Below are 24,743 nucleotides of genomic sequence, written 5' to 3'. Positions count from 1 at the left end.
TATTAAGGAAAGACCGGCGAGGAATGTCATTATTACCATAACCAACAATCTAAGGTGACCTAGACGCATTTTATCAACAGTCAGCCTCTAGTTACTTCCCCGGTATTAGGTTTTCAAACGAGTACATTGATCAACATTTGACGGCGATCCTCTGGATTACAAAATATTAATTCTTATCTTATCCCAGCGAAAACGATCTCAAAACGACTGGGGCGTGTTGATGTGGTTTGTTGGTATTAAGACCATCTATCTATCCAATCGCTACGGCACATTAAAAGTCCGGTGTCACGTGTACGGTCTGTTCTGCTTGAACCATTTTCCTAACCGATTGTACACGCAGCAGACGCGTGTATGAACCGTTCCGTGAATGATCCGTTGTTATTCACCTGCACTGTTATACTATGCTAGTGCATTTATGTGGCTTCTTCGTTTCTTACCTCATCATATATTTAATATAATGGAGATATTTCTAGGTAAAATTCATGTGTTAATACAGAATTTTTAATTGATAATTTTCAGCGTCAAATTACAGTTCGACGCATGGTTGAACCTACCGTGGACGGGCCGTCGTTATCCAGCTGTTGGCCTACTACATGTATTATTGTATTGATTTTACTAGGCTTGTGTGTTGATATCACCATGTGGGGAACCCCCTTAAACCATCCCGGGGCCCCACATTACATAAAATACCCTTTATAATAATACACCCAGGGTTTGGGTACAATGGGCTCACGACTTTGGATAACGCTATCTGTAATACTGCTACAGAGATTCCCAGGTTCCTTGTCTTAAATTCTCCACACGGAAAAGAATGAAACGACTCCATGTTGTAACTTCAACAGAATATATTTTGCTACACTAAAAGTTACATGATACAAGTATGACTTCTCTCTCCTTCTCTCTCAACATCCTCCTCTAGATTTCAGTTTTCAGATTTCTTTATACTAAACTTTATCAGTTAAACTGTCCATCACGTAGCTTAGAAACTGATTGGTTACTTCATACACAAGTCCACCCTCTTCCTGGTGGGCACTCCTAATAACACCCTGTAATCTAGTTTTAACAGATTACTGGCTTCGAAACAAAGGACATTAAAATTTGAACTGCAAGGTGTGAAGCATTATCTGAACAACTTGTACAACTTGGCTTCCCCTGTCTGAATTTTATCAAACAATGGCTTCCTCTGATTGAGTTAATACAACAACATGAATGTAAGTTTTAAAAGTACTAATTACACTTTTTCTATACACTATGGTTCCTGACATATTCCTCCTTTTCCCAAACAAGAAAAATGGAATATTTATATGACATTTTTCTTACAATGTTGTAATTGCCATTGAAATATATACTTGTATTACATTATATAGATTAAAAGTTTAAATAACAGTCATGTAAGCTTTTCTATGTAAATTATATACACCAAAGTATTTACAACTTATAACAACAATGTTGACACCTTAAAATTGTGAACATTAACGGATGGAATAGCAATAACACTGCTATAAGCGCCATTCAGATATATACATTGCAAGTTTTGGTATAAGCATCACTATGAAAAGTATATACATTGAAAAGTTACAATATACCAATGATAATAATGTGGAACATATATACAATGAAAGGTTTGACGACAGTTGAGGTAATAATAATGATTCAGAACAAGCAACATCTTGAAGAAGCAAATGTAAAACAGTGCTGAGAGCCGGCTGCGCCAGCCTCTCCCTAATTTTTTTTTTTTTCATTTTAGGAAGAGGGACATAGGTTTATCCAATTGCTCAGACAGCACAAAAAAAAAACATAAAAATCGAGTTGTCTCTCGACCATTTGCTTTAACCATTTCTTTCTTTTTAATATATATGTCAGTCCTTTGTTATTAATTCATAGTCTACATGTATATCTTGCGTACAGTCACTGTGAAGTAGGGCCTCTTCATAAAATCACGGAAATGCATAGCCCATGATGACGATAGGAACAGTGCTGATCACGGCCCAGCCACGTCGGAGATTGCAGGTTGCCGGAGCGTTACGTAGTTGAAAGACGACTCGAAGTTTGGAGAACAACGATGCCTCCGCAGGTGGAAAATCCCTAGCTATCACACCACACCGTTGTTGACTTCTGTAGACCCCGAATGAAGACGAAACGAGCGTTGCGAAGAACTCAGTGACGATACCTGGTGTAAGCCGCGCCGTAAACCTGAAAGTATGGAAATTGAAAAACGCTCCCCGAGTGGGGAAAAATTAATTTCAAAAATATGATAACCCTATGAAAAGTAGAATACACATCTTCTTTTCTCACCCCCTCCATATATCTGAAACAAATACAAGATTAAAAATTTAATATAAGCTTATCATTGCCATGCATTTCTAACAACACAGGTGATATTTACTCATCTCCCAATGTACTCATTATCTGTACACTGCCTGTGTTCTCAAACTGTCTGAGTATTGACTGGCTATGCAACCCTGATGAGAGTCTCGAAGTTGGCTGGCCTGATATACCAAGCTACAACTGTGTCCCCTGGGTCAGTCCCGTCTTAATACACGACATAAACATCTCTCACACATTACTCATCTGTAATTAAACTAAAAATATACTGCACATACTGGCTCCTATAATCCATATCCATCTCCATGGAATATATCCACTGACCACTTTAGGTCCCAAAAATTTGTCTCCTACCTCTAAGGAGAACACAACACCGGCTTTCTCCAGCCAAACATCTCCAACTCCAGGAGATTATTTACCGACAATTACCTGTCCATTATTTCCCTCAAATACGCAACGTCCTTTCTTATCCGTAGTGAAGCCAAAAAAGTTAACAAGCCACCGATCCCACCAAGTCAAAGAACCCACAGATTGTCTGAGACGAATGAGCACCCTTCGCCCAGACCAACCGAACCTGCCCTGGCCAAAGCTGGCACGGTTGCCTGAAAATCCCTTAACCCACGGAAAAGGTTGAGACTTTTTGTTATCCATTATGGTCACGAGGATAATTATGCCTCCACACATACAACTCAGAATAATACTCAGAAAAATATTTTAAACCGCAGGGTAATTCCACTTCTCCACCCCTGTGAGAAGGAAAACCTAAGAGATTATTTACACCCACTCTTCTCAGACTGAAACTAACCTTCGTCCACACACGACCTCTCTCCAATGCAGAGACAATTCCTTCGTCGGAGCAATCATGTTCTTATGGTTATGACTTTAGCGACCCCAAAATCTCAGAATGCATTCTACATCAACAAGAAACCATGACTGGAAAAAAATATTAATTTCTGCCTTTTTACTGTTACACACAGCACCACAAACACAAAAACGTCAGACAGAAACCAACTCTTCCTCCAAACAAGACCTCTCCCTACTGCAGTGTCAATTCCTTCGTCAGATCCATCATGTTCTTATGGTTATGACTTAAAAGATCCCAATATCTCAGAATGACTTCTACAACGACAAGAAACCCTGACTGGAAGAAAAAGATAAGTTTCTGCCCACCATACTATCACACAACACAAAAACACATCCCCATCCAAGCACCTTATTCCTTAACTGAATATATCTTATATATCAGACAAAATTACAAGCATAACAATATTAAAATAACTACATATTTCTACAGATAAATACCTTTTTAAACCTGTTTCGATTTTTTTTTTAAATATATATACATATTTTACCTTCTTAAATGTGCATATGACATAGTTGTCGGTTCCTTCTATAACCTCAACAATTTTAATAACACTTTTCCACTTACCTTAGAACGATACAGTGTTATTTACCTTTCCTCCGGTTTTCATCTTGCTTTCCTTTCCTACCTGTTCCTGTGTTTTTCTTCAAAATTTCGCTGCGAAACTGTTGAATGCTGTTACAACCTGGAATCCCTACATTTCCCTCCATGCAGATAATTGCAAGACCAAGGCGAGCTACACCACTTGTGGGGAACCCCCTTAAACCATCCCGGGGCCCCACATTACATAAAATACCCTTTATAATAATACACCCAGGGTTTGGGTACAATGGGCTCACGACTTTGGATAACGCTATCTGTAATACTGCTACAGAGATTCCCAGGTTCCTTGTCTTAAATTCTCCACACGGAAAAGAATGAAACGACTCCATGTTGTAACTTCAACAGAATATATTTTGCTACACTAAAAGTTACATGATACAAGTATGACTTCTCTCTCCTTCTCTCTCAACATCCTCCTCTAGATTTCAGTTTTCAGATTTCTTTATACTAAACTTTATCAGTTAAACTGTCCATCACGTAGCTTAGAAACTGATTGGTTACTTCATACACAAGTCCACCCTCTTCCTGGTGGGCACTCCTAATAACACCCTGTAATCTAGTTTTAACAGATTACTGGCTTCGAAACAAAGGACATTAAAATTTGAACTGCAAGGTGTGAAGCATTATCTGAACAACTTGTACAACTTGGCTTCCCCTGTCTGAATTTTATCAAACAATGGCTTCCTCTGATTGAGTTAATACAACAACATGAATGTAAGTTTTAAAAGTCCCTTACAAAAATTTCCTATAGGATTCCTATAGGAAATTTCCTATAGGATCCTATAGAATTTCCTATAGGTTCCTATAGGAAATTGGCCCAATTTCCTATAGGATCCTATAGAATATCCTATAGGATCCTATAGAATTTCCTATAGGTTCCTATAGGAAATTGGCCCAATTTCCTATAGGATCCTATAGAATATCCTATAGGATCCTATAGAATTTCCTATAGGTTCCTATAGGAAATTGGCCCAATTTCCTATAGGATCCTATAAGATTTCCTATAGGATCCTATAGAATTTCCTATAGGTTCCTATAGGAAATTGGCCCCATTTCCTATAGGATCCTATAGGAAATCTTATAGGAACCTATAGAAATTTATATTAACTGTTTTGAATATTTTTACAGCTTTTTATATATTGTTGGAACTTAGGCAAAATTGGTTATAGGCACTGGTCCCTCAAAACAAAAGAGAGTATCATGTTTACATTCTTTATTCAATATATAAAAATGTATAAATGTACATATTCCACAGTATGCTATGCAACCAGCTTACTAGAGAATTGTTTCATAGATTTTTGCAAATTTAACGATGCTGCTACTGCTTTTGAATTATAAGTTCTATAAGTTATCACAAGGATCAAATATGTCTTGTCAAGCTGTGGCATCACTGTCTTTTTCTTGTGTGTGTTCGAACTCCTGCCAGAAGCCAGAATGAGTGGCTAAAACCTCCCTTGGCCAGATTGTGTACATTGTCAACATACTGCTTTAGTCACTTAATAATTGAAGAATTTTAGACAAAAGTCTTTTGCACATTGTTCAACTTTACTGTGATAGTCTTCTTAAACTCCGTCTAAGTTGTGTTGAACCATTTGCAGACACAATCTAAAAGAAAAACATTGTGAATTTCAATTAATTGTACATGTCTACAAAAATGCAAAATGATGAAGGAAAAATTTTCTAATGAGATCAATAATAATCATTGCACCAATTTTATTTTGAGCATTTCATAGCCTTTATTAGTTAACTGTTTTTTTCAAAGACAAGGTATTAAAGCTGGATAATTTGTAAAAAAAGATTTTTAAGAACTTGAACATATTTCATAGAACCAAGCCCACAGGAACAATCAGAAACGAATTTTAAAATGCAGAAATCAGCAGTGGAGAAAACTCTACTCTGGTTAAATATGCAATGGGCCATTACAGAGCTGTCAGGGCCAAAAAAAGTCTCAAAAACTCATGGAAAACTAATTTCCGAGGGTAAACAGTAATTCCCTATATTCTGACCAGTCTTTGCTTGACTTAAATCATCAGTCCAAACCACAAAAAAAGCAACTCCAAGTTAAAATTTATAGCTTCCGTGTAAGCAAAATGGTCAGATTTTCACAATGCACATTTCATTTCCAATATGTATAGGTAAGCAAAAAATATTTTTAAACAAACTATGGTGTTTACCTCACATTTATGGTTGAAAAGAAATTAAATGAAAAGAAAACTTGGCAAATAAACGATCCTGAAGAACATGTGAGGTAATGAAATTTGCCCTGACAGCCTCTCTAACATGTTAATTGTATGTTATTTATTAGCATAGGTCTTTCTCAGTTATATATCATGATGGTTCCTTTGAGGCAGTTGTGGATAACATTAATAGATAATTTTTAATAAGTCACAAACCAAAAGTTATATGAAATGTAATTTTTTTTTAGATTCAACTGCATTTATAGAAATATTTTGATGAGCAATTGATCACAGTTTTATAAGAAATAAAGAGAATAAACAGTATTTCTTTGTTGGCTAAAAGGGAAGCTATACTTTATAAATTATAACTTGTTTAATGTAATATAGATATGATGTTTACAAGGTACACTACAAATTAGATCAATTATCTTATTTTCAATTTGATTAGATGCCCAAATGATCCAATGCATTACTGTAATACATACCTTCCTCAATCTGATTTTTCTACACTCTGTACCCTTCCACTATGCTCCTGAATTTAAACTGGCTTGATAGCTGTACACTCATTTGCTGCTTGTCTCATATAAACAAAGACTTAGACAGGATACCACACATCTGATAACACCTAATAGGCGGTTACTGTTACTAGTGTAACAATAGCTACAGGAGTAGTGACCTAATAATAGGTGCCAAGCTAACAAAAGAAATTCACAGTTGTTGAATCTATGGTTATGGTTGGTGGAGTAGGGCATTCTCTAGCTAACATCAGTTGCAGGCCCGTAGCCAGCAATTTCAAAAGGGGGGTTCTTTTTCTGAAAAAGTGGACCTTATCCCATAAAAACTTCATGTACCTAGATCAAATTTTACCCAGAGTGGACCTTTTCCCAGCAAAAGGGGCGGTTCTTTCGAACCCCCGAACCCCCCCTGGCTACGGGCCTGAGTTGACTGTTAAATCTTATAAGTGATTGAGCATAAAATTTATCTTTATAAACATTAATTTGTCCTTGTTTCCCATCCTTTATGAGGGACAGCTAGTACTATACCCTAAATGTTCACTTACTTTTACATTATATTTTATATATTAGGCAGGATTGCACTTTCACAACAGCCAAGGTCAAGTACAGTCTGATTAGATCAGGTTGACTTTCAATAAATATGAAATATGAAGTGAATATGATCACACAAAAAGTAAAAATACCTTATATACTGATATTTAGACCAGTTTCATTATTTTTCATTCAACCTGGCCTAATAAAAATTCACAATTAATATGGATTAACATAGGATTTCCTATAGGTTCCTATAGAAATTCCTATAAGATTTCCTATAGCATCCTTTAGGAATTTTTTGATGGTCTGAACATAAATTAAAAATCAAAATCATATACTGATATTTAAACCAGATTCATTATTTTTCATTCAACCTGGCCTTACAAAAATTACCTATATGAATTGGCATAGGATTTCCTATAGGAATTCCTATAAGATTTCCTATAGGATCCAATAGGAATTTTTGTAATGGTCTGAACATAAATTAAAAATCAAAATCATATACTGATATTTAAACCAGATTCATTATTTTTCATTCAACCTGGCTTATAAAAATTCCCTAAATGAATTATATAAGCATAGGATTTCCTATAGGTTCCTATAGAAATTCCTATAAGATTTTTGTAATGGTCTGAACATGAATTAAAAAAAAATCAGCTTCAATGATTTGGTACAAAAACATTCCTAATGATAAAATATTTCTCTATAAAAGATTACTTTAAAATGATCAATTTTTTTCAAAAATTCTTTAAAAAAGAAATTAAAGAATTTCTATAGAATCCTATAGAAGACTACAAGTTTGTGCATTATAAACAATAAAAAGCATTTTTGCTTTAATAGTGATATATAATTGACAATTCAACTGATAAAATGGACCTATATCAAATATCTATTGTTTAGAATGATATATGTTTATAAGATATGCATTTTTCTCAAGATTTTAACTTACAACAATTTCCTATAGGATCCTATAGGAAATCCTATAGGAAATGTGCCCTATAGGATCCTATAAGATTTCCTATAGGATCCTATAGGATCCTATAGGAAATTTTCGTAAGGGGTACTAATTACACTTTTTCTATACACTATGGTTCCTGACAACCAGTAGAGGTGAACAATTATAAGATATTAATATTTTTAAAGATTATTTTTGAATTTGCAGTATGTTCTCAACAGAGTATGTTTATTTAAGTCTAAGAATGTACTTATAATTATGTGACAATGTCTGGCATCATGATATCCCGCTCGTTGATCACAAAAATCGTACTCCGTGTTTCTTATCATCTGTTGCACAATTCTAGTCATCAAATCTAATATAAATCTAATATAAATCAAGCATAATGTATTGATGAATCGAAAGAGACGGACTTAACACGCCAGAAGTCTCTCAGATTTGCCTGCGCTTCGTGCGCATGAGCAGAACGGATGGTTCACGCTCCGAACGATTCATGCTACACCGGTATAAAATTCACAGTCTGCACATATGTCCATATCCACACCGCACAAATCCCAAAGCAAATAATCATTATATTGTGTTGTCAAAGAGCTAACAAATCTTCATGAAAATGAAATTCAAAATACCACAGTAAATATATTGTAAACAACACACAGAAATATAATAAATTCCATTTTACCACTTAAACGGCGGTTATCGCAATTATTCTGAAATCTGGGCTTGCCATCGAACCACGGGGACCTTTACTGATGGTTATCTTCCATATTACAAAAGCACACTTAAAAAAAAACAATCGACTAAGAATGATGTGATTTTTTTCTTCAGTCAACAGCTAATATTGAGATAGTTTTACCTCCAATATCTCCAATAATTCTCTGACAATCGACTAGCTTTGAATGATGGAATAGCGGCTTTGCAATTTATGTGGACATAGAAAATACGAAATTGGGAAGTTTACAAACGCCTACGCCTTACGCCTTTTACTGTCATGTCAAAATTCTATGACGTAGGCCTACGACTGCGCACAACAAAATAAAAGCAGGGCAAACACCGTGCTTGTGAATTCACGCGAGGAGTTATTTTCTGATGGCAGATATTCAAATGGCATTCGGTCTAAATGCATTTGGTGTGCTTAAATTTAATTGGATGAAGAGATAATCTTCATATTGAGACCATACCAGAACAGGCTAAATAAGATAAGAAAACTTAGCAAATTAGAATGCAATGGACAAAAAAATAATGTAAACATGTATTCCATATAACTTTATTCGCAAATTTTTTGAATTAATATTTTATTATTGTCAAGTTTCCAATCATAATCCGGTCCAAGCAAACAAACGTCATTACTAGGCCTATAGGACTAAATTTATGAACCCTGAACCCATAATACAATACATAATGGATCTGACTACAGTGTATGTACCTTACACTGGTTTCCTTAGCCTCCACTAAGACATTACAGATATACACTCTAAATGTGCATCTTCATTAAACCTTTGATCCTTGCATTGAGGGCGACTCGTGTGTTTCAGTCTTGGAGTCTTTATCACATGATCGTAAAAGCTGTTTTCTTGTAATTTTGTGAAGAACAATGAATTTCATCGGAAACGAACAAAAGATCAATTATAGAAAACGTTTTTTTTTTCAGTGTTTAGCATTACTGCAAAACTTGAGGATATATCAAGAAATCATCAAAAGGGTCAAAATTCGCTTTAAATGGGTGTTTTTCAGTCAAATCTGCACATGCACTTGATGTGCACGTGGAATGTCTTTACAAAATACAGTCATAGTAAACAAAAGGGGTTTTGACACTCACAGAAAGATAACTGGGCATAACAAACATAAGAAAGCAAAAATTAACAGATGAGAATAATTCCAAATTGGCAATCGACAATTAGACCTCATCACGAGCGCCTTTCGACAAGACCACGCAAAGGTTTTCTCGATTCCACTGCCGTTGATGGCGTTGTCAGCTGATCTGCCCAAAGCTTTGTTTCGAACAAATAAAACTTCGTCGCACCGCTCCTTCATTTTACGCTTGAAGTTGGATACCAAATCTTTTAATAAAAATCTGGATGCAGTCATTGGACTTTTAGCTATGTAGTCGGGTACCTTTCGCGCATGTCCCAAAATAAAGGCATAAAATACCGTAATCAATTCAGCTTTGGCTTGGACCAGTTTCTCTGTAGGAAATAGATTTCCTTTAGTGCTCTCTTCAAGCTTCTTCAATAAAGCCCTGGAGGTGTCTGGAATGCTCTTCCGCGTCTTCATTCCAAAACGACTCATTTCGCTCGCACCCTCCATGTCGCAAAACACATTGAGTGCCTGGAAAATGAGATTTTCCGCAGCAGACGACCCAACGTCCGTGCCTAATCCCCATGCAATCATTCCCTGGATGTGCGGTGCAAAGACGTCCCTTGAAATGAAACTGTCGTGCATTATTTTATTGGCCTGTCTAAGAAGTGCTGACAGGTGCCCCTTTGCAAGGTACACCTTTTCGATCATCTGCTGTTCCACGTCATTCCTGTCGTCTGCGGTGGTGAAGGTTTGAAGCAAATCCAAGTACTCTCCGAAAGCACCGAGGATGGGAGGGACTTCACACTCGGCTTTTGCCATCAGTAACATGAAGTTACTTTCCTGGTACGCTATTTCTGGGTCAAAATTCCACTTGAACTTCATACCCACAGGCGATCCATTTTTATCAAAAATTGCGTTGCATGCCATGAGTGAAAAGTGGTTGCCACGATATGGAAGCCCAAAATAATCATTTACCTGTTTTTCATGAAATTGGAAAAAATAATAAAATTTCCTTGAATGTTTTAATAAAAAATTAACATACTTAATATCCAAATTGAGACATTAAGGAATTGATAATTAAATACGCCTAAATTATCAGCTTAAATAAAAAAAGGAAATTAAATTGTAAAGAAAGTAATCAGAAAAAGCATTGACAAAGGTAAAATTTTTAAATAAAAGTAAAAGAAAAAAGGGGATAATCTTGAGTCAATCAAAGTAACCTAACTTTTTATCAATAGTGCGCCTCTTTGGCTGCCAACCAAGGTCACCTCTCACCGCTTGGCTGGCAGCTTGCTGAGGTGCACCCAGGATAACCCGGTCTTATTTAGCTTGAACGGATTCAAGAAATTTTTCTTTAGATTACTGTATTACCTTTTTAAAAGGGTCCCAGAGGCAGTCCGGGAATTCGAGAGTGCTTCTTTCCCGTTCCAGGCTCGTGGTTGGTACTGTGCCCCAGCGATAGGCGTGTGCCAGGTAGCTCAGACAGGCCAGGTAGCCCGTCAACACCGGGATACACCCCGTGTTAATCAGCGACGTGATGGCTTCGCCAACTTTCAACAAATCGACCTGAATTGATGGATATATATAACTGGATAAACATTTATGAGAGCATGTTGGAAAGAATACGAATAGATCAAATAATATTGTGGTATATTTGAACTTTCCTTTAAAAATTTTAAAACCGATAAAATTAGCTCGAAAGCCTAAAGTGTACGTGACGCGAGAGAGATATTTGAATTTCATCAAATCGTACTTACCCCGCTTAGTTCCTCCGTCATCCATTCCCTGAACTTCTCTGAACTGTTGAGAGCGTATAACTTCTCAGGCATTTCAAGGCAGACATCTTGATAGATTTGGAAACATGTCGGCCAGTCGTGGAAAACTGAGCGAGGAGGGTAACTTCCACCAAATTTATCGAAAAATGTCGGGAGGTACGCGCTGTAAGCACATTTATGCTGTGTCGCCATTGTCTTTACTGAAAAATAAAGCGTTTGAAATTATGTTGGCAACAACCCGTGCTTAAGGAGAACCTTACCGAACAATATGCTCCTCCCAAGACGTAATAATGTCAGAGCAAACTTATAATTTTTGAGAACTTAATATTAAGAAGACTCCTTTTTAAAATTCACATCGATGAAATCCAAATTGACAATGAAATAATGTAATTTGAAAACTCAAATACATATTGCTATGATTAATAAAACCCCAAACAACGCTTAACGATATACCTTCAAATAAATGCATATACAGCAACTTAAAACCTTGTCTGTCAAATGTTAATTTCAAAATATAAATGTCTCTTAAAAATACTTCAATTTACATTTGTTTCGAGTCCGAAGCCCCTCGGCCTTTGAATGGTAGCTACAGGTACATGTACGGCCTTTTATTTCTTATCCCGACGAAAAGTATGGTAGCGTAAAAGACTGACCGATGGGATAATTACCTAATCAGCGCTTCTCTCTGCATATAAAATGACCGTAATGATTGACCGATAAGATTGTGAATCATCTTAATGTATAACGCTGAGCTACATATGAAGAGCAATGGACAATTATGTGCGTCAAACGAAAAGGAAGTGTGACGTAAAAGTACATTTGACCTTGTTCTTTGTCACACAGCTCTTACTGTGAAAGCGAACAAACTGTGAATTAAACATGCCAGCCCCAGTTATCAAAACTGAAACACACATCGGCCTGGAATTTTAGCTGCTATGCTTGTTAAATACCATTTGTTCAAAAAAAAAAAAAAAAAACTTATTAACTCTCTCCATTTTAGTACATCACTCAGTAATTGGATTTTAAATTTCTTAATTAATCGTACTCAACAGGTCAAAGTCGGCAATAACTTTTCCAAGACTATAGAGATAAATACTGGCACGCCTTAGTGAAATTAAGTCAATCACGGTGACCCTGGTCACCCAGCAAATAGCCTACTAATGCCCCCTTTACACTGGACGGCGTCCTTTCTGCGACCATGAAATTTGGCATCGCTGTGGTCTTAATAAGGAGGCACGAGCATTAATTTTGTATCAGAATGAATGCTCAATGATCGGCCAGTTGTCGGCACGTAAAGCATTAAAATTTTTTACCTCTCAGATGGGGCCGTACTGCTGGACGCAGAAAGGACGCCGTCCAGTGTAAAGGGGGCTTTATGCGTATGTCATCAAGCCGACCTCCACGCGCACTAAAAATAGTTTTATCCATCAGCAGTACGCATTATTAATGAACAAAATTTATTTTAATAATTCCATTGTATTACATTTTATCGACAGCTCATACCAATTTTCATTTTATACTTGTATTAATATGAAAATAAATTATTATTATTATATTATAATTGTTTGTTTAATGCATGTCAATTAAATATGGCTTGTACCAATCAGACATTTTTGAAGATTCTTAGATTAAGGTCACATTCACAAACATGTACCAGGTACATTTGCATGTACCTTTCATCGAAATAGCTCTGGGCACAAAACAGGTCAACCTATGATCAACGATATAGGCAAGTTACATGTAGTCAAAAGCTTCCAGGGTTGGCAGAATGTATGATAACTGCCATCGCCACCAACATTTCAGTGGTGAAATATTTCATATCAGACACAATTTAACAGTCCCAGGGACGCATTACCAGTCATAGTAACACTGGCATTACGAATAATAAATAGAAAGTATAATTATATAATTATTGGTACTGCGCAGAAAGCGGTCGCACAAATTTTTAATGTCCCCATGACAAGCCAGTTATTTGCACAGCTATCTCTATTAAATGCCAGGGCACAGATCAAAATCTCTGCTCAATTATCATAAAATAAGGAAATCGACAGGAAGATGTCGTAACCGACATTAAGAAAGTTATCAGACCGAAATTCAAAATTACGTTTTAAACTACCAAGTTAATAAATTTATCTCTGTGTTATTCATAGAAGCCGCCACATGACACAAGGACTATTTGGCGACATCAATCCCGTTTGTGTGACGTGGTAACTTTATGTCGGCCACGACACCACGAAAGGACTCTCGACATCGCTAAAGGCAAGTCGGCCTTAACAAAGCTACAGGTGAATGTCGATAGGCTTCTTTTAGTCGTTGATTTTAATAGTAACCCAAAGAGAACAAATTACAATCATTGTGCGTCAAACCCCAGGTGTAAAATTGGGCTATTTTTGTTTTCTACTTGTTTTCAAATAAGTTGTTGCATCGACCGACAGTGCGAAAAAGAATTTCATGGAAAAATTACTTGGGAGGCAGTAAAGCTGTGTCATTCGTATTTTTCAAATGTTAACAACCTTAGATGTCGATATGAAAGTATTGTTTGGCGTTTGATGGCATGTGCTGCAAATGACTACGATAGGCCTTTTAAAGGGTCCAGGAAGTAGATCGCACTTAACAATTCGTAATAAATGACGATCCCTGTGCATTGTTTCATTTTTCTGTTCATTAATGTGAGCGGGTTTTAAACGATTTAACATCAACTTGATGTAAATGCCATATAACATCAAACTAGTAGACCTATTACACCGTGATGCACACCAATTCCATGACTAAGGCGACATTCTGACAGCCTCTTATCTGAACTAAAAATCACAAACAAGGGAGACTGGCAATCGTTGGCCAAGTGATTGTACCTAATTACCTGTAAACAACGTGCCAGAATTGTCTTTAGCTGATCTTGGGATGGGGCATAGTTTTTCAGGGCATCCGTACTAGTACCGGTATATTCATTCGTATAAAAGTCCTTTCGACAAAGGTTGCATAGAAAAATTTAAAAATCAGAAACTATTAACGTTCACAGAATTACCAGTGGGCAAACAGTTTTACATGTTAGAAGTTGTGCTGCATACCGAAAGTGATGTCAGATACATAATAGTCACTATTCGGAATTCTACTTATTATACAACTAATGGATAAAGTTACCAAAGTTAGAAATATCGAAGTCACATCTGAGTAAATTGTACTGTTTTCTGTGGATTGAAAAACGCACTTGATAAGTCTGTGCATGGAGTAACTCTCGGCAATCTTCTCCCAAGTATATCTCATGCATTTTCAATGATGTTCTGATCTAGAGATTGCACTATTTTATTTGCTGTATGTGGAGTAGCATTATCATGGTGAAATGACCCCAAAGGATATTCTGGACGAAGTTTTTGAAGTTCCTTTTCAGTACTTGGATCTATGCTTCCCTTAGGCATCCATCACCTATCTCAATATTGAATCTCCTCTCATCTGAGAACAGTATCATTCACCAGATTGGGATTGGTGACTATATGCAGAAGTTCTGGTACCATCTGACTCGACGACCGTTGTTCTCCAAACGGCAACCCTGTTAAAATAATGTTCGTTGTGCAGGCGACTGCTGACGGTAATCTCGGAATCGTTAATATTCCTTTTTCGGTGAAAGAGATATCACTTGTTCGTATGAGATTTCACAATCAAATAATTCTAAAAAACTTATGGAAATATATGCTGGCCATCAGATGACGTGGGCCTGCATAGATGGCTATACCTTTGTAATAATCTCTTAAGAGATAATTACATAAAAAACAAACTTTTAGAAAAAAAACATGACCTATTTTTGAATGTCGAAATGGATTTATTTACCACTGGAAAATATGGGAAAATCATTGTTTACAACAGGAAAATCCGTTTTCTTTTAAACGAACAGTTGTTATTCCTTTTTTAAAATGTTGCAGTTGGCTTTCTCTGTGGCATGGGGCGTCCTGTAAGAGCAAGGCTTCGTCTCTTCACTCTATGTGGCCTTTGACGTTGTCTTACCCTCTAAATAGTTTTTATGAAAAATCCCAACCTTCTTGTTAACCTTCTTGTTATCCTCGGGGCCGAAAATCTCTTCTGTGTCCACTATATGGTCAATATTTTATCCCGCTCACATAAGAACCGCATTTTTAAAATGTAAGAGATAACTGGTTTTCTAATCGTTGCGTAGCACTAAAATCAAATCTATGCGCACCCTGGTAACAATGTACATAAATGGGTTAGGGGTGACATTTTGTTTTTGGTAGGGCAGTATATAAGCCAAAGAAAAAGCTATTTTGTTTCTCGTCACAGCACTTGTATCACTTAAAACCTAGCGCACCACTTCTTTCCGCTTTTTTCTTCACTTTTTGGCCGGAGCGATGCCTGGCGCCAAGTCGGTGTTGGATACCGGTAAAAACACAAGTAGTCCAAGGCCGATAAAACCCTGTATGTCGGCAAATGTTTATTTTGAACTCAAAGAGTAAAGTAATCTTTCGGAATTTCAGAAATGATATTCTGGTCCTTGGAGTTACACCAGTGCCATACTGTGCATGTATGTAGGTGACATTATTGACAGATTCATCGGGCACCAGGCTGTATATGGTATATGATCAATTACTAAAAGCCCCAAAAATCTGGCAAGAGCAAGCTGAAGCCATTGATAGGATTTTGTCGCAATAGAATTGCCCGCTAACTTTAAATCCCAGGACATGTGCGACAGACATTTTCAGTGTCAAGTTTGCTGGAAATATCCCATGGTCTAATTCTTTAATTAATTTTGATAGCGCACCCCGCTGTGGCATGATGCACTGCGGTAAAACGTTCGACGTTGCCATCATTCACTAATTGACCAGATGGATGTGAAAGATGGTGAATAAAACGAAATTTCCCTGCTGTTTCTTCTTCAACTCGAAATGTGCATGTGGTGGCTGCGAGTACGGGCCTAAGATCCACTGAGAGTTCTGACTGAAGTTTTCTGATTGTAAACTACAGATACGACGACTGATAAAAATATTAAGCAGTTTCCTGCAACTGTGCGAGGATATAGGCATTGAAAAAAAAATAAATAAAAAACGTATCACAACCGTAAATTTTGCACGCACTGAAATTGACTCAATTAAGCAGGAGGCAAGACTCCCCCAAGAAAAAATGCTACAAGTCTCCATAACGTAACTCACTACATGCACAAAAAGAAAATTTCCTTGGGAGACTTAAATTCCATAATAAAATTGTTTAATTTCTGTTACTACGGTATACACAGTTCCTTGTGGGAGATCTTTCTTACGCAGGCTTACAACTACACCACTAGGGCCGCGTGAATAAAGAAGCCAGAGCTGATTTCCTGATGTGTCAATCTTTCCTGACATTTTTAAAGGAAAGGTTTATTCCAGGATGACGACTGGGAAGGACCAACCACCTAGCGTCTTTATGCAGACGCGGTTATAGCGCCGTTTTGTATGACTCTTAGTTTTGTGGTGCATGGGCACCAAAAATTCAATCCCTTAATACCGCCATTTTGGAAATGTCTCTTTGCAACCCCACAAATTGAAATGTGTGCACATTTTCTTTGGAAATTATATTTTAAATGTAGATATTTCAGGCGCACACATTATGTTAAATGTCATTTTCAACACTATTCAGTCTTTATCATTAATCTACTTCATTTCTTTTAGTAATGGGACCAGCTTTCAGTAAGTGCGGCCGTTTTCCTTTTTTCATGGGCGCATTTCTGGAGCATTCCCGGCACATGTATCAGTGACACCGCTATTCGTCCAATTTTTAAGGGAAAGGTACCAGCTACAATAATTCAAAACTCAAGTATACGCACTAAACTATAAATACAAAATAGCAAACATACTCAACCCGACAGATTCATGCACTGTAAAACAAACTCTCCAAGGCACGGAACTCCAACTCCAAACCCCAGTGCAATGTGGGATCCCAGTAACACTTCCAATATTACAGAAGCTACTGGAGGCTCTCCATCTAGTGATACAAGACCCGCATATACATGTAATATCCCTTATGAAAGCAATGTTCACAACTGCTTTTTATGGGTTACTCCAGATGGGAGGTATGACAATACCTGTAGACATAACCAACTATACTCTCAGGTTAGACGACCTAGAACTGAACAATCAGCAACAGAGTAGAGCAAGACAGGTCAAATTTTTCAAACATGTCTCAGGATCCTCGTCTCTTTCTACAGCCAGATATTTGTCCATCTTATCGTCTTCGTCAGTTTTTTGACATTCGGCCAACAGTTAATTATTTTTGCGGGTGGAAAATCTGTGACGAGGAGGACATTATTAGACGTACTGAACAAATGCTTATTGACTGGCAATCTTCCAAAGAACAAAAAACTCATAGTTTTTTTTAAAAGGTAGAACCACTCTGGCGGCTGCTTGTGGCCCATCAGAATAACAAATCAGAGACCTTGGACGTTGAAACTCTTGAGCTTTTAAACAATATACCGGAGCTCTATCATGGATACTAGCCATCAACTGGGCAATGATACTGCATGTTCTCAGATGAAAGCAGATTAAGCATTGTTAGAAGTGATGGATGCATAAGGGTTTGAAGGCAGCTTGTAATGAACCTTTTACTTACATATGGAGTGAATGTCCTAAACTTATATAATTTTGTACGCTTAATTCAAGCGTGGGCTCGAAATAGGACATTATACGTTTTAGACTAACTTAGTGGATAACGCAATCCAAAGCGTGTCAGATTTACGTAAGGTCGCGCCAAGAAAACCCAAGTCCACATAATGACCAGTTAAACAATTTATTCGTTGACGCTCGGTAGCTACATATTCTACGTTAAGTGTCCAACTCCTAACTCGTCTGCCCCGTACTCCGTCGCTTATTAACTCCTCCTTCGCTGCTTCCTCTAGCTGTCCTCTACATGTCTCCCTTCTTCCTCTCAAGGTATCGCTTATATACTTATTTCTTATCTATATGTATGATCAATGACGCAAACTTTAACTACCTATAATTGTATAATTAATTTCTTTACCTCGGCGTTATACAAAGAGGCCGGCACATTAATTACTTGAGAACTATTGGACCACAACACGTTACATCATTAGATATCTTTGTCGGACACGACAAGCTGGTAAGAAAAAACTTCCCAATTATCCACCTCTGGTCGACAAGACCCACCCACGTACCGCTCAGTCATGGTACGCAGCGTATTGGCTGCTGTGGTGTAGGTGAACTGGCAATGGTCAACGGGAACCTTAACGCAGAGCAATACATCCAAATACTGAAAAGAAACTTGTGGAATTCTGCCGAGAATATCTTTGGGGACCATAACCACCCATTTGTGTTCCTGCATGATCATGCTTCTCCACGTAGGCCTACAGCCAATGCAACAGTACGCAGGTTAGGCCTATATGCGAACCAGATCCAGACCCCCCCCCCCCCAAATGGTCAGCTCAATCCTAGATCAGAGCCTTATTGAGAATGTGTGTGATATTATCTGAAATGGATAACTGAAGGGATAACCCTGCAAACAAAAATGATCTCATACTATCTTTTCACCGTTCTTCTGTGTATGTGGAACGCCATCAGTCCTCTAACAGAACTTTTTTACGTCACGCACACATGCCTCAGGTACTTCGTGTTAGAGGATATTGTACAAAATACTAAAAGGCAGATGCGATTGTTTTGCTCTGGTTAGCTTATTCACTGGGTGAACAATCAGTAAAATTTTTTGAAAAATTCTTTTAGAAGTTGAATAAAAATAACATGTTGGTTTATGATTTCCTGTAACACTTGCATTTGGGGGTGACACTTTTTGCTTGGGGAGTAGGGCCTATACTTGTTACATTAATATTCACACGTCTTTTGAAAACATGAGATCTTAGCCAGAAATCAAATTTAAAACATTAATTGGAACCTTTAGAGGATCAAGCTTAGCTACAAGTAGGCCTACGTGATAGCAGCATATGACACGCATGCAATTTTAGATATCATATTCAAACAGAAGTTTATTTAACCGTTATTTATAAATCCCGATTTTCATTCTAATATGGATAGATAGGCCTATGCGTTTCTGAGTCCTAGGAACATTACATTTTTATAAGATAAAGATAAAGTAAATGCTGAATGTAACGGATGAGTATTAAATCAGGCGTGTAGCCAGGGGGGGTTCGGGGGTTTTAAAGAACTGCCACTTTTGCTGGGAAAAGGTCCACTGTGGGTAAAATTTGATCTAGGTACATGAAGTTTTTATGGAAAAAGGTCCACTTTTTCAGAAAAAGAACCCCCCTTTTGAAATTGCTGGTTACGGGCCTGTAAATGCACAGACATCCCTTTTTATTCTCTCCACAGGTTCAAAAACTGAGGCAACTGCTGTTCAAGAAAAACTTTCGGGACATAAAGGTGGGCAGTGTGGAGGAATTTCAGGGTCAGGAGAGACGGGTCATCATGGTGTCCACCGTGAGGAGTAACCACGATTACCTGGCTCTGGACGCAGAGTTCAAGCTGGGCTTTTTAAAGAACCCAAAGGTCAGTCATTTGTACACTTATGCATGTGGACACACAAACTGGGGTAGAGTTAACACTGCCCAATTAAGCCAAATGCTAAAACTGACTTCAATTGGCAAAATAGGGTTGATTTGACTTATTTTAGTCAAATTTAAACCATTTTGGAGAAAAAAGTGATGAAAAAGTAGTAATTTGGCTTTAGAGAAAATTGCTAGTGCCACCTCAGCATATGGTAATAACTTGATTTTTTTCAGTGGGGGGGGGGGGAATCGTGAATTTTACAGATGCGGTATTTTTTAGGCCATTAATTTTTAAAATTTTAATACTCCTACCCAATTCTTATTGGATGGTCACAACAGAATAAAAAAGTAAGCTACTCTATAGTTCTAATCTGTGCAGTAAGAGTACCACTAATACCATATACTTTATGTGTTTATAAAGGTACATGTATACATTTGAAAGTTTGATAATTTTTGCCCATTGAAAAGATAGTGTCATTACCATGATTGTGCTGTGGCATGTGTATATGCGTGAACACATAATTCATAAGACTTTGTACATGTGGATGTGCACACACATATTTTGAAATGTAAGGTTATTTAAACAGCTATAGTCCATACTATTTTCATCACCATTTCTTTCCACTATGGCACTGCAGAGACTATGCCATGTGATGCGGAATTCACAGAAGAGATATGAACAGTTAGTCTCAGACTATACTGTCTTCAGTGTTCACCCGCACATACAGTTACATGTGGGATTTTTTTTTTTTTTCAGAGGTTTAATGTGTCGATCACAAGAGCAAAGGCCCTATTGATTGTTGTAGGGAATCCGTTTCTTCTTTCGCAAGATGAACATTGGAACAGGTGAAGTGAATTATTTTAATTTATTTGATCAGTAAGCAAAAAAAGTTCAATCAAATTATAAGACTTTTTCAAACCAAACACAAATCAGCCATGTTAGGTTCAAAATTTTTTTCCTTTATTTAATCTTTATTTAATCTCATTGTTTCTAAGAACTCTTGTTCAGACAGACAGACAAACCAACAAAAAAAGAAATGTTAAGGATTTAATAAAGTTCATAAATTAAATTTTTAATGTTTGTTCAGACAGACTGACAAAAAAAAAAAAACAAAGAGGATAGAAAGATTAAAAAGAGAAAGCTATCATGTTTTAGTTAAATGAAAAAAAATAGAAAAAAAAGGAAAGTTAAAAAACATGTAAATTAAACTCCAAACTGACAGACAAAATAGTGTCTACTAGGCAATTCTTTCTTTTATTGTGAATGAAAGTCCATACAGAAAGACAAAAGAAAGTAGGCAATTCTTTCTTTATTTTCAACTTCTCTTTGGTGTAGTTTCCTTAAGTACTGCCTCGAGAAAAAAGCGTACACAGGATGTGATTACGATGACCCTACTGATCAGCTCGACGATGTCGTAGAGAGGTTTGCTGCAGTGAATATTAAGCAGTCAGGTACGAGCAGGATTTATTGCAATCAATTTCTCTGTTGAATATTTTATTTTCTCAGATTATTGGCTATAAATAATCTAAATCATTAGGACTGAAAAGTCAGAATTTCAAATAAATTGCATGCACATGTACTATCTACTAGCTGTCATCTTGCATTTTCATTACTTAAAGTCCATTTTCAAGAGCAACTATTTTCTTCTTGTCTGTCATGTTATTCAGACGTACGACAAGTAATGTGTCCAAGATTTATTGATTTTAATTATTATTATTATTATTATTATTACTGCAGCATTTAAACTTTTTTGGGAATATATTATTTTTCAAGATGTAACCATGGATGTCAGCCAGGTTCAGTTGCAAGAAGACCCCGAGTGGAGAGGAGATGCCTAATTTCAACTCTGTATTCTCAACTGTATTCTCAACTCAGATTCTTCTGTGATCAAGAGGAAATGCAAGATCTTTTACTAGGGGACCCTGAATTTGAAAATCAAAATATTATGACGAATAAGACATGGAGGCTAGAGAAACTGATATAATATAATATTGTTGACCACGATATAAAGCTGCCTTATGTATATTAAACTATGACATCTACCTGTAAACGCAGACTTATCAAACCTTGCAAGTTCATCTTTTTTTCTGGAGAATGGTACATTCAAGTGACATGACGTTTATTATGAAACAATTGAGGATATTACTTACTTAAGCCATATTTTATGGTGCTTGAAACTGTGGGCATTTTTTGTCACTTGATTTTAGAGAGATTTTGATAGATATCATGTAGTCAGATTAGGTACAACTCTGTTAAAGAACTTGTGAATCACTAATTGTATGGAAATAATCAAAATTGGGGTTTGAATAATGCTTCAGTAATTGTCTTAATCATTTTGACTTGAGCCTATTTTATCTGTGAATATCAAATTTTAATATTTTTAATAACATTTTATCAGTGTATTTCAGATATGCTTTATGAAAAAGTTTTAAATTGACAGGAGTTTTTTTATAATAAGTCAGTTTTAGAAATCAAATTGATTCTATACTAGTGAAAATGTAAAATTCCAGAGTATATTTTTAACCAATGTTTTCTGTAATGTATCATACAGTGTGACTGTGTTTGTTCTCACCCTATGGGGAGGCAGAGCCTTCAAACTAACTATTCCTTGCACTTGCTTTACTAAATGTTTGAAGTTGGTTTGTAGTCTAAAATCTGAGCCTATAAAGACTTAGCTGGCTAAGTTGCACTTCACAGTTGTAAGAATCTTACAGATAGCCTAGGCCAGAAATAACTGATAAGTTGCAATGACTCACTGTAAAAAAGGTTGGTAGATTGCATGAATCTATTTGTGGTCTAAATTTTGTCTTTTATGCATATGTTTAATGAGAATAGCATCCAAAGGTTAAGGTTGGGCTTTCACTACACCAATCCCCTATTCCCCTTTTTTCACTTACAAAATGGCAAAAATAAAAATAGGTGCAAGAAAAGTTCTGATTTAATCAAAACTAGAGTATTGTTCGCTCATTAACCAAGTTATAAATTTTGCCTCATTTTTTCCAGTCTTTTTACTTTCTTTTCACTTTCCTTTGATTTACATTTTGATTGTCTTGGCAAGTCTTTTACTTGCAGTGGTGTCAGTAGCCCATTTATGTATATTCTACTCATCAACTGTGGACCAATCATTCTTAAAAAATTGTAGTTGGAAAACAATATCGCAAAGTTGACTTTGTATAGTTGGCTATCCAGATTTAGCAGTCTAAGCTTAATTTTTTTGTGAAACGGTTCCCTTTTTCAATGAGCCAGTATACAGTACCTAATCAGTATTGAATTTACATATTTTATCTTTATCAGCACAATAAGAATCTTGCCATCTACTTTGAATTTTCATTGTTATTAACATTTTAGAATTGTTATAGAATTAAGCTAATTATGTTATCAGTAAGAACAAGATGTTATTATAATGATACATTTATGTACTGTGTAGATGCCAGTGCACTACTAAATTATGAGGAGAAATTTGTGATATTTTTTGGGATGGAGAAAACACAATTAATGAGGTTTTGGGGATTATCTTAATTTTGTGCAAAATTGGGCAACAGACAATGATTATTTATGTACTGAAAATATATCAATAAAGCAAAAAAGAATGATAGTGCTAAGCTTTGTGGTGGAACCAAAATTTTAAGAAACAGATTTTGTGGGGTTGCAAGATATCGTGTGTATCACGTCTATAGACCTAGCAGTATAAAAAGCCTTATAATTCTTGCAAGTGGTTTCTTCTTAGTAATTTGGACATTTAAGGTAAATTGAGGACAACACCGCTTCACTAAGAAATGACGTAAAGTCACAAACTACAACGAAGATGGACTGTGAATTATACAAAAGTAATGTCTGATCGGAGAGTGGGGGTGCATTCGAAACACATGACCTTTTGTCACTCTTGCGTAGTTTTTTTAATTACACATACACCATAATAATAACTTTAGCTAGAAGACACATTTTGTACGCCTAGTTCTAAGGACATAAGCCTACGGATGTATCCAATATATATTAGATGGGGTTGGGGTTTTTTACCCCTCCTAAAATAAATTTTAAAACTCGGTCAGAACTTATAATTTGATATTAAATAACTTAATTATAAATTTATAATTGTATATATATGCATTTAAAAAAGTCATCAAATCACGTTCCAAGACCTAAATATTTTCGTAATGTACGCCTTATGACACTTGATAACGTTCACGTGATTCAGATGAAGACAAAATGTGTCAAAAATATCTGAAATCGATATTGGGAAAGAGTTTAAGGGAATGATGTAAGGCACATGAGTAAACTGTGGTCACATAAAGAGATAATTCTAGTTTTTTATGTAATTATGCAAACATTTTCCGACTCATGCATGCCTCAAAGTATGGGAAGTTTAAATATTTTAAATATCGAAGGCTTTAAAAATATCCTATGTGGATAATATTTACACGTTTTTAATACTAACAAAAATTATACTGCTTTAAATAGGTATTACGACATGCACGTTTTTTTTGACACATTTTGTCTTCAACTTTGGTTGAATTTTTCACAGTGCCTGGTAATGAATGTTTGCTAATTGCTTTCTAAGAGAATGCAGTTTTTGCCGTTTAAAAAATTTGACTTTTCCCTGTCACCATTTCGTCTAGCTAATCGTGGATGTAACTGAATTATAGATTCTATCAATGGCTAAAATATTACAAAAAAACATCAAACAACTGAAAATAATGACCCGCGACAA

General features: G+C 36.3%; 2 protein-coding genes and 2 long non-coding RNA genes across 6 annotated transcripts; 2 read left to right on the top strand and 2 right to left on the bottom strand.

Moving 5' to 3' along the window:
- The first annotated feature begins 153 nt into the window (after window positions 1-153).
- On the top strand, window positions 154-9,895 carry LOC147763641 (uncharacterized). The gene is made up of 2 exons (XR_015332695.1): window positions 154-641; window positions 8,122-9,895. It is a non-coding gene; the product is annotated as an uncharacterized LOC147763641 (long non-coding RNA).
- On the bottom strand, window positions 4,989-8,057 carry LOC147763642 (uncharacterized). Its single transcript, XR_015332694.1, has 2 exons — window positions 6,453-8,057; window positions 4,989-5,395 (listed from the first exon to the last, which is right to left on the bottom strand). It is a non-coding gene; the product is annotated as an uncharacterized LOC147763642 (long non-coding RNA).
- Window positions 9,214-12,165, bottom strand: LOC106178825 (uncharacterized). Of its 2 annotated transcripts, none has more exons than XM_013562285.2 (4): window positions 12,089-12,165; window positions 11,526-11,743; window positions 11,140-11,334; window positions 9,214-10,743 (listed from the first exon to the last, which is right to left on the bottom strand). In XM_013562285.2, the coding sequence occupies exons 2-4, from the start codon at window positions 11,733-11,735 to the stop codon at window positions 9,784-9,786; spliced, it is 1,365 nt and encodes a 454-aa protein (XP_013417739.2). In that variant the 5' UTR covers window positions 11,736-11,743; window positions 12,089-12,165; the 3' UTR covers window positions 9,214-9,783. The 2 variants fall into 2 exon arrangements, with proteins under 2 accessions (XP_013417739.2, XP_013417663.2); XM_013562209.2 differs by having other exon boundaries at window positions 11,997-12,164.
- Window positions 12,166-13,686: 1,521 nt separating this feature from the next.
- LOC147763640 (putative RNA helicase mov-10-B.2) lies at window positions 13,687-24,079 on the top strand. Of its 2 annotated transcripts, XM_087003347.1 has the most exons (5): window positions 13,687-13,828; window positions 19,859-20,035; window positions 20,792-20,880; window positions 21,371-21,486; window positions 21,809-24,079. In XM_087003347.1, the coding sequence occupies exons 2-5, from the start codon at window positions 19,955-19,957 to the stop codon at window positions 21,871-21,873; spliced, it is 351 nt and encodes a 116-aa protein (XP_086859473.1). In that variant the 5' UTR covers window positions 13,687-13,828; window positions 19,859-19,954; the 3' UTR covers window positions 21,874-24,079. The 2 variants fall into 2 exon arrangements, with proteins under 2 accessions (XP_086859473.1, XP_086859472.1); XM_087003346.1 differs by lacking the exon at window positions 13,687-13,828 and having other exon boundaries at window positions 19,625-20,035.
- Window positions 24,080-24,743: the final 664 nt, after the last annotated feature.

This window comes from Lingula anatina, chromosome 2 (assembly GCF_051362555.1).
Source record: "Lingula anatina isolate TDL-2025a chromosome 2, LinAna3.0, whole genome shotgun sequence".
In the NCBI taxonomy this organism is placed as follows: domain Eukaryota; kingdom Metazoa; phylum Brachiopoda; class Lingulata; order Lingulida; family Lingulidae; genus Lingula; species Lingula anatina.
This window is presented reverse-complemented; position numbering and strand designations above follow the sequence as displayed.

What these genes read in the sequence shown, in the direction of transcription:
- LOC147763640 (XM_087003346.1), top strand. Translation starts at nt 19,826, where the DNA reads ATGCACAGACATCCCTTTTTATTCTCTCCACAGGTTCAAAAACTGAGG. An exon ending in GCTTTTTAAAGAACCCAAAG is followed by an intron (nt 20,036 to 20,791) that starts GTCAGTCATTTG and finishes TTTTTTTTTCAG; the next exon opens with AGGTTTAATGTGTCGATCAC. An exon ending in AGTGAATATTAAGCAGTCAG is followed by an intron (nt 21,487 to 21,808) that starts GTACGAGCAGGA and finishes TTATTTTTCAAG; the next exon opens with ATGTAACCATGGATGTCAGC.
- LOC106178825 (XM_013562209.2), bottom strand. An exon ending in TGACGGAGGAACTAAGCGGG is followed by an intron (nt 11,335 to 11,525) that starts GTAAGTACGATT and finishes CCATCAATTCAG; the next exon opens with GTCGATTTGTTGAAAGTTGG. An exon ending in TCTGGGACCCTTTTAAAAAG is followed by an intron (nt 10,744 to 11,139) that starts GTAATACAGTAA and finishes CATGAAAAACAG; the next exon opens with GTAAATGATTATTTTGGGCT.